This window comes from Haliaeetus leucocephalus, unplaced genomic scaffold (assembly GCF_000737465.1).
Source record: "Haliaeetus leucocephalus isolate CR32 unplaced genomic scaffold, Haliaeetus_leucocephalus-4.0 Scaffold262, whole genome shotgun sequence".
NCBI classification, from domain to species: Eukaryota; Metazoa; Chordata; class Aves; order Accipitriformes; family Accipitridae; genus Haliaeetus; species Haliaeetus leucocephalus.
This window is the reverse complement of record NW_010972698.1, coordinates 10,603,846-10,613,496: the sequence shown is the minus strand read 5'-3', so window position 1 is coordinate 10,613,496 and position 9,651 is coordinate 10,603,846. Positions and strand designations below refer to the sequence as shown.

General features: G+C 54.1%; 1 protein-coding gene across 2 annotated transcripts; it reads left to right on the top strand.

The window, feature by feature from the left end:
* Window positions 1–512: 512 nt before the first annotated feature.
* On the top strand, window positions 513–8,423 carry AMER1 (APC membrane recruitment protein 1). 2 transcript variants are annotated; one of them, XR_774456.1, is made up of 3 exons: window positions 513–880; window positions 1,847–5,400; window positions 5,495–8,423. XR_774456.1 is itself a non-coding variant. In XM_010569073.1 (2 exons), exon 2 carries the CDS (start codon window positions 1,941–1,943, stop codon window positions 5,268–5,270), a length of 3,330 nt encoding a protein of 1,109 aa, XP_010567375.1. In that variant the 5' UTR covers window positions 513–880; window positions 1,847–1,940; the 3' UTR covers window positions 5,271–8,423. The 2 variants fall into 2 exon arrangements, 1 of the variants encoding a protein (XP_010567375.1); XM_010569073.1 differs by having other exon boundaries at window positions 1,847–8,423.
* Window positions 8,424–9,651: the final 1,228 nt, after the last annotated feature.

Sequence of the window (9,651 nt, the reverse complement as noted above, 5' to 3'; positions counted from 1 at the left end):
GCGCGCCTTCCCTGCGGCCGGCGAGCGGGCCCCGGCCCCGGCGCAGCCGCCGCCTTTGCTTGGCGGTCGAGGCGCCTTCGGTGCGGCGTTCCCCGGGCTTCGGCTGAGGGCTGGGGCCTTCCTCCTCCCTCCTCCTCCTCCTCCCTCCTCCTCCTCCTCGTCCTCCGTCCCCCGCGGCGAGGCCGAGGCGGCCGGGCGGGCGTTCTTCGTGGGGGGAGCCGGTCTGAGGGGAGAGCTCTGCCCTCCGCTGCCTTCGCCCACCCCGCGGGGACAGCGGCGGCTTCCAGGGGGCCGGGCCGGGCCGGGGGGGTCTCCCGGGAGGGCCGGCAGCTCCCCTCTGTCTCCTCCGGGCCGGCCCCACCGGCGCCCGGTTCGAGGGCCGGCGGGAGGATCCGTCCCCTTCCCGGAGGAGCCCTCGACCCCCCCGTGGGGGCCGAGCACGGAGGGAGCCCGGCCCGGCCGGTCTCCGCTTTTCCCTAAAACCCCGCTTTTCCTATTTTACCGACAGCGGCGTTTGCCCTCGGTGGCTTTATTTTTCCAGCCGCGGCGGTGTCCGTCGGGGCCAGTGCTGACGTGGAGCCAGAGCGAAATGATTTTCAAATTGAATTTTTGAAATCCCGTTTGCGTTTCATCTCGCACACACGCACACCCCCCTCTGCTTTTTGAGCCGTCTGTGCGGACAGATGCACGCGTCTGATTTTCTTCCAGGCCTATCTCTGCAGAGAGGCTCCGGAGAATGCCCAGCGGTGCTCCGGAGAGGCTTCGGAGACATCCAGGACTCTGGAAGGGCTCTTGGGCAGACCTGGAAAAGCCCTGTCTGTTGGTGGGAAGGAGGGTTTGCCTGCCAGCTACGCCCCAGCCGCTGATCCGAGCGGGGCAGGTGAACGCCAAGGGTTATCAAAACAAGACTGCCGATGTTCCCCAGTCTTGGGGGGGGGGGAATAATCTTAAACTGCAGGTTTGCTGTCAGGTTGCAGAAGCTACAGGCCATCATTTGGGTGTGTTTTTAATTCAGGATCTGTGGCTAAACACTACAGAAAGCTTCACCAGCCTCACACCAGTAAGAGCTAAGCGTGGGGCATTACAGCCTAGCAACACGTTACAATTTTTATCGCGTTTACTTTCTCCAACCTCACCTTCGCAAAAGAAACATTATTATTTTAGTTCTCCTGTTACTGACATTGATCCGGGATCAAATATAAAACCTACCTCCCTGCTTCTAAGATAATCTGATCAGGGTGGTTTATAGCGGATGTTTTTAATGCAATTCTTTCTCGCTGGACAGATGATTTTAAAAACAACTGAAATCTCCTTAAAAAAAAAAAAGGTACAGTAAGCAGCTTTCTTCCTGAATACGTGCTTAGTACAAGGGCTGTGTCCTGGTTTGGCTCTCCGTCAAAATGCTCCCTGTAGCTTAGCGCTAGGTCTGGGCAAGCTGGAAGTGGGGTTTGGCAAGTGTCAGTCCCTCTCCCCGCCGGGGCAGCCTGTGTTTCCCCACTCAAAGGCGGCTGGTAACCAAACCTGATTGCCCAGGTGGCAAAAAGGCCGGGAAGCCGAAGGGGTTGGTGCAGGGTGGCTCAGGGGTCAGACCTGCCTGTCCCTGTGCAGCGGGGATGCTCCTCAGTGGAGACACGTGGTTTTCCTGTGCTTGCAAACTGGTAAATGTAAGCATCACGACGTTTTCGTGCTTGGCTTTAAGGAGTGGAGGGAGTCGAGCGGCTCTCGGAGGCTTTTGCAGCTCCAGTTCCAGCTGGCGACGAAGCTCTTCGCCTCATGACACCATGCCTCTGGCTTTGCAGCATCCGCTGCCATCTCCTCACCTCTCTCCTCTTTCTTTTTGCTTTAGATCAGCTGTCATGCTTCGATCTCTGCACCCAGAAGAGGACTCCGCTACCAAAGTCATTGTTTCCAGCTAGATGCACCCGAACTGACCAGCTGCCATGGAAACGGGCTGCACGGAGGAGCCTGCCCGGACCAGGTCGCCATCGGTGATCTGCGGGCAGCAGGAGGGAAGCGACCAGCGGCAGGAGGAGAACGGGGACCGGCTGCCCGAGCGGGGCAATGCCTCCGTCGCGGCTGCGGAGCCGCAGCAGCCTCAGCCGCCCCCCGGCAAGCTGAAGAAAACGGCTTTCAAACTGTTCGGAGGGAAGAGGAGCATCTGTACGCTGCCCAGTTTCTTCGGGGGCAGAAGCAAAGGCCAGGGGAAAGTAGCCTCTAAAAAGGGCCTCAGTAAATGTAAGACCCACGATGGGCTCAGCGGTGCTGCATACGACAAGGGCGACGGGGCGCAGCTGGAAAGCCCCTCGGAGGGGAGCAGGGACTCACATCCTTGCCCTTTGCCGAGCTCCCAAAGCGCTCACTTGGCCATAGACACCAGCGCCAAGTTTGATTTTGGCCAGCAGGACAGCTCTCCACCCGGGAGCATTGAGGGCTGTGAGAAAAAGCCCAACGGAGAGAAGTCCTCCTTTCCCAGACCCAAAAAAGGCCTGAAAGGGTTTTTTAACAGCATCCGGCGTCACCGCAAGAGCAAGGTTGCTGAGTGTGAGAAAGCAGAGCTCCCCGAGTGGACCGGGGATTCGGAGGAGGCCAGCAAAGCTCCTGGTGTGGCAGCGGAGAGCCGAGGGGCCGCGGAGGGAAGAGGACTGGGACCTGTCCCTCTTGCCGCAGCCTGCCCGGGGAGCTCGGAGGATGACCGCTCGGTAGGCACAGCTGCCAACTGTGGTGAGGCTGCCGAGCCCGGCTGTCTCGTGGCTGAGGAAGGCAACTCTGAGGGCGACGCGGTGGCGATGCCAGGGAAGAGGGACGTTCTGGATACGAAATCAGAGGCTGATGCTGTTGTCTGCACGGAGTTTGACCATGGCAATCTGCTGCTGGCCTTTCATCCGGACTTCATGGACAACGACCCTCCCTGCCTACACTCTGGGGACCTGTTAAGCCTCATCTTAGGAGACGTCACATCCCTGAAGAGTTTCGATTCCTTGACGGGGTGCGGAGATGACATTGCTGAGCCCGACATCGCTGAGAGCACTATCTCTGTGGAGCGCAGCAGAGATGCTGCTAAACGAAGCTCCTGCCTGGTCACCTACCAGGGCGGTGGGGAGGAGATGGCCATACCCGAGGAGGCAGAGGAGTACCTCCACCAGATATGGAACGGCAACATGGCAGGGGACAGGAGCTATGGAGCCCAGGTGTCGAGCAGCAGTTTAGAGACACATGCGTCGCATGAGGTGGAAGCCCACCCCTACATGGGGGACGCGATGGACGGCGTTGACCTCCTGACACCGCAGAGTGACCAGCAAGAGTCTGCCCCTAATAGCGACGAGGGTTATTATGACTCCACCACGCCAGGGCCAGAGGACGAAGCCGGAGATGGGCTCAGTGAGATCAAGAAGGACCGGCTTCCCAGGGACAGTTACAGCGGTGATGCACTTTATGAGTTTGACGCGCTGATGAGTCCCTCTCACGGGGAGGAATCCCTGTTTGAGAGCAAAGTCTCACGCCCAGGGATCTTCAGCTACTTCTTGGACTTCTGCCTCCCTGCTGAGAAGAGCCTGATCCAGATGATGGATCAGAAAAGAGGGCTGATGGAAACGGAAGAAGAGCGGCTAGCAGCCATTCAGAAAGAGCTGCTGTACTGGGAGCTGCAGAGGGAACCAGTCTTGAAACGACTTGATGTTCCCAGCAAGGAGAAGTGTCCCCGGGAAAAGCAGTGTGTTGAATGTAAAACCAGAGCAGCCAACTCAGTCGGCAAGAATCAGAATGGCCTTGGTAGCGAGCAGGTGGCCTCGCACGCCCCAAACAGGGGTGTGAATAGTGGGCTTTCAGTGGCTAGAGCTGAAAATCCAGAGTGGAAAGATTTTCCGGGAACTCTGTGTCCAGAAAACTGTTACAACAGCCAAAAAGCCCAAGGAAGTTGCCTTATTCAGCTCACGAAGAACAACCCGGGGTTCGATTCGGACCCGGATCGTGGGTTGTTTGGGGGCTCCATCCACGGCGGCGTAGCCCCAGCCAAAGCAGGGATGTTCCCCGGCTACAGACTCCCAGAGCACGAGCGTGGCGGCGGAGCGGAGACCACCGCCGGCAAGCCCCAGGTGGGCAGCGAACGTGAGCCCGAGCATGCTGTGAGCTTCTCGCAAGCGCTGGTGGAGTTCGCCAGCAGCGGGACCCTCTTCTCCAGCCTCTCCGAAAGCCTGGGGAGCTCTGCCTCCGGCTCTTCCTTCACCCAGAACCTCCCTGCCCTCCCCACCATGGTCACCTTCGACGTGGTCGACGTGGAGCAGGAAGGAGAAGGGGAGTGCGAGCGGCATCCCGAGATGAACGCCGGCGAGGACATTGCCGAGGCCTTTGACGACGGCTACGGACGGAAAGAGTCGTTGGCAGAATGTGACGAGAGAATGTCCCCGGGGTACCCCCCGGGCTCCTTCCAGAGCTGCAACTGGGGTGTTGCCAGCCTGCCCCGCCACCTGCGCCTCCACGGGCTGAGCCCCTCCATGCCCGCGCCACTCTCCGTCGACCGGAGGAGCCGGTCGCTTGACACGGAGAGCCTGGAGTTCGAGCTTGCTGACTCGCAGGTTGCCAAGAGCGGCCCTCAGCCCTGCCGGCTCTGGTCGAAGTGGGAGGGTGGCAAAAAGGACTCGGGCGGAGCGAGGAGGAGCAGGAGCAAGGAGGAGGGCGAGCTGTTGGCTCCTGACGGCGGGTTGAGCTGGCCGGGCTTGCAGCACCTCCGGCACAACACCGACACGGCTGCCGGGGGGATGAAGCACTGGGGTTTCGCTCCGGCCGCCGCAACGGAGAGTGCCTGGGAGCCGTCGGAGCAGCCGGGCACCGTGCCCCCTTTCCTGTCTCTTTCCCGGAGCGTCGCCGGAGAGGCTCCAGACCGGCGGCCCCAAGAGCCGGACCTGAACAGGCACCCGCTCAGGCCCTCCAATTTACCTCTGCAGACCGACGTGAGGCGGTCCCGGGAGGCGTCCGGTTCCTACAGGTCCCACGGAGAAGCCACCGCCAAAAAGCTGGCCCGGTTGTTACCCTTGGGAGAAACGGAGCCCGAGCTGCCCCCGAGCAGCTTTAGTTTCGCTTGCTCCCCGGAGAAACGTGCCAAGTGCAAGCCCGTCGGCATCGCCCAGGGCATGCCTCAGCATCCCAACGGCAGCACCGACACCGTAAAAAGCCCGGAGCGCTGCGGAGAGCCCCTGAAAGGCAGAGCCACCCCCGGCCACGCGCTGCCTGCCGGCTGCCGGAGCGCTGCAGTGAACGTCACCGAAGCCGAATAGCTGCTCCGGGGAGGGAGTGGAAAGGGTTGCGAAGGGCAGGGAGGGAGAAAACGAACGTTAACGAGCAATTTGTGAGTGACTTGAATTTAGACCTGGGCTGATAAGGATGAGCTCCTCTCCCGCAGCCGTGGTACGTGGTCTTGCCGCTGCGGATGCTCCGGCCAGGGCTCAGAGCTGCCTCTGGGATTCGTACGTTAACGCTGAGGCACTTTCTTGTTTTCCAGCACCAGACACCACGCTCTTGAATGCCAAGTGCAGTGGCAGCCCCCGGCACACACTCATGTTGCTGCTAGAATAAAAGCTGGGAACGGACCCGTTGCTAGTGTGGCAGGTTTGGGGTTTTTTTTCTGCAGGACTGGAGCTGGGGGAGCAAGCCTTGCGGAAACTTGAGAGTAACCAGGTTTTTTCTTCCTCTTCTTGGTGAAATGTTTTGGTTCAGACTCACTTTGAATGTCTTCCATCTCGGTCTCGATTTGGGGAGGCTGGGAGGAAGGACACTGGTTATTTCCAGGGCAAGCACGGGAGGTGAGTCAGCTGAAAGGGGAACTTTGCAGTAACATTTTTATTTATTATTTTTTTTTCCCTTGCCTCAAAGGAAAGCAGGAGCTTTTGTGTGCGTGCCGATAACGTTTTCTAGGTCTAGTTTTAATTTGCTCAAAGATAACGTGCTCGGAGAGATGTGCTGTCGATGGTGTCCCTTTAAAGAACAAAGTGTCGGTCCCTTCTTTGTCGTGGTCTGTCTTCACAGTGTGTAATTCCCTGTTGAAATGTTTCCTGTGCTTTGTCCCACGTCCCTCGCCTCTCCCGGGCCATGGGCACATGGACGAGGTCTTTGAAATAAGCTAAATTTGCATCGTGCCTGTAGCTGCGAAGTTGCAGATGCTGTTACTTTCTTCAAAAGGAAGTTTTGTGGGTTTTTTTATTATTATTTTACAGTTGTTTTTTTTGCATAAACTCCTATGAGGAAAGTATTCTGCTAATTAGAATACAGGATGTAAGGCAGCCTAAATTAGGCTTCACGACTTCTTCCTCCTAACTGGAGGGAACAAAAAAGCTGGAGGTTGCTGCAGGTTTTGGATTTCTTTTTCCTGTTTGAAGGAGCGTGGAGGAGGGACACGCGCTAAGGAGACACTTTGTCCGAGGAGGTCGTACAAGCTCCTGGAAACATCTATTTCAGGCTGTGGGTCCTCGAGGCGTCTCCCACATCCTCCGTGATCTCAAACACGCTTGTCTCTGAACCAAACCTCCCTGTCCGTGACTTACAAAGCTTCTTCCTCCTTCTGTCCAAGCTCTATATTATGATTTTAATTCAGTTACCGACGATTTTTGTGTCCCCCCTACCCCGAGTTGCCGCTTTTCTGCTTTTCTTTGCAACAGAGTTTGTAGCATTAAAAAAAAAAAAAAAAGAAAGAATCATGAACTGGAAATAGAGTTTTCTCCCATGTCCAGAGCAAAGTGTGGGGCGAGGGGCAGCTCTGCCCAGCCCTAACCCGATTTTCCTGCCAATTCCTGCTTGTGGCAGGTAACCCCCCCGCTGCTCTCTCGACCCACAGCCCCGTACGGACGTGGCTCCGGTTGGAAACGTCAGCAGCTCCCTGCCTCGCTGTATTTTACAGGTACAAGCAGCTGGTTTGGGTTTGGGTTTTTTTTTCCCCAAGCAAAATGAGGTCCCGATACTTCTTTTTGAGAAGAGACTCCTTACTGCCCTGTCCTTGTATATCTGTGAAGGAGCAGGGAGAGGCAACGCCAGGCTTCACTTGCCCACGGTTAGACTTATGTATGTGGTTTTTTTCTTTCCTGAACAGACTGCTGAGGCTAGAGTAGACCCCTCTGTGTATCCATGGGCTTAAACCTTAATTTTTCAGTATTTTCCTACCAGTACTGCTGCAGGGAGTTACCGGAGGAACATGCCGTGCCACACTTGTTTTTTCTCCCATGCCTCCGTGCAACCGGAGAGGATTTTGTGGGACAAACCCAGCTCATGATGCTGCTCCTGCTCCACATCCCCCACCTGAAGAGGAGAACGCGGTCGGCCAGCGAAAGGTCCCATCTGCTTCCGAGTTTGTGAGTGCAGTCTTCCCTTGTTAGCACGGTGCGCGAGCGTCTGCTAACGAATATTGCCTAATTGTAACAGGCTTTGGTCTTGCTTGGAGTAAGGACAGGGTCAGGTCTCGGCACTGCACATCTCACCGCCACTCACAAAGTAAAAAACACAAGCAAATACTTATGGTGACACCGGAGATGTTGTCATGCAGACAGGCGTTCACAGTAATTGCTTGGCCTGAGCAGCAGCCCCTTACTGGGTTTTTTTATTTACTATTTTATTTTAGCGTGTCACCAAAGGCATCTTGCGGGTTAAGGGGGTTTTGCGTAGCGCTTCATTTAGACATGGTGCAGCCTTTGCCAAAGTCTTGGTGAGGTGTGAAAGCGTCTCGGTGCTAAAATGAATGTTCAGTTGCAAATGCATGTCTCTAGGAATAATTCTTTTGGTTGTAGGTACGTAATGGAAGGGCTTAGTGAAAACAGCTTCTAGACTTGAATGTGTGAAAGCAATACAGCCAAGACTTGATAATCTGACTTTATACCAAAGGTTTCTCCTCTTAATCTGATGTGAACTAAATGAAGCAAATATCTCTTGATTTTAAAATGAGTTTTCCAAAAGCATTTCTGGAGCTAATTTGCTGGATTTTTGGTGTATTCTACCCCATTAACACAAAGAAATAAGAATTTTCAGCGCACTAACCCCACCTGTAAATTATCACTTCTGTAGAGAGATTGCATTTCACTGCCTAATGTACTGCTCTTCCTAAAATACCTGTCTGCCCCGGGATAAATAGGAACAGATCTTCTGGTCTTGATCAGGATCAAGCTGTTAGTCAAATACTGCCTTACCCGAGGAACTCAAATTTGAGAGTGGTAATTGAGGCTTTTTGTGAAAAAGGGCTTCCGAACCAGAAATAGGTCATAAAAGTCAGGAATAGCAGATTGTCTTGCCAAGATATTAAAGAAAAACTCCCCTTGAGGAACTCACCGGAATACGTCCCTTCTAGGGAAGGTCTTGCCTCCAAGTGATGAATTCTGGCTGTTAACTTGTGATGAAACCACAGACGTTCAGGTCAGTTTACCAAGTAATTCTGTATTGCATTTTGGGGACTTTGGTTTTTTTTTTTTAATACACATAAGAAAATGGTTAATTTTATCTATTTTTGTATAGTTTTGCATTTTATATTCATGGGGAAATTTTATGGACTGTTCTTTTACTTGTGTGCGTTGTCCTTTAAAGTGGTGTGGTTTACCGCTCTGATGGAGAAAAGGCAATTATTGCTGCTGCTGCCACTGCCCGTGCAATGCAAAGAAACCACCTCGCTCCTCGTATCCTCCCGTAACGTGCTGTTCCACTTTATATACAGGGCCAGCTCTGAAACCCAGCAGCCGGTCCATTACCAATACACACGTTCTCTCTTTGCACACACCGCTGAGACATCTTTGTTTTAATACTGCTTTGTCACACTCGTCAACTGTTATTTCTGGTTTTTAGGCTTCATTTTTAATCTGAATTTGTAGACTTTGGTGATTTCTCCCTGAAAGTATTGTTGTCCGTCTTTTAAACTAGAAAACCACAGATTTCAGTTGGGGCTTTCCCTTCTGTATGCTTAAATTATTTTATCCAAAACTGGGGCTTTTCTTAAATCCCCGGGAAGGAGATGCTGTTGGTTGGTGCGTGGCGATGCTCTTGAAACCGGTGACAAATTTCCTCTCCCCTTGGTGCTCCCTGGCCGGGCTGGGAGCTCGGCTTTTGCCCTTGCGCAGGCAGCGTTGCCTGCTCCGTGTCTGAAAATTGCTCTTTAGATAATCCTGGGGTCCCTATGGGACTAGCAGGGCTTTCCGCCTTCTCCTCCTCTCCTGCCACGCTAGGCTGGAGCCTGGGGAGCTCCAGCCCTGTGCTGCCTGCGTTGCCAACATCAGTAAAGCATCTTCCTGGAATAATACTGCCTTGAATTTTGGGATTAGAAATGCAAGGAGACCTTCTGGTAAGCTAAGACCCAACACTAGTTAATGTGGCTCTTCTTGCTTTTGTTTTTCATTTAGTTGAATGAATATGCTGCTTTGTTTGCTTGACTCTGTAGGAGTTGTGCCCCTGCAGAGTTTGCAACCCTGCGCGGGGTGTAAGGGCTGAAATAACTTCTATGCAGAAGGCCACAGTGATTAATTAAGCAGACAAGAACAATGTCAAGCAGTGACATGCAAAAAGAAAATTAAATGCCGAAAAGCTAAAAGGTTCCAGCCAAAAGCAAATTTTTTCCCCTTCTTCCTCCCCTGCCAATGCCAGCAGAGATGGCAATTGCCACTGAGACATTTGGCTCTGCATAGATTTTTGTGT

What these genes read in the sequence shown, in the direction of transcription:
- AMER1 (XM_010569073.1), top strand. Translation starts at nt 1,941, where the DNA reads ATGGAAACGGGCTGCACGGAGGAGCCTGCCCGGACCAGGTCGCCATCG.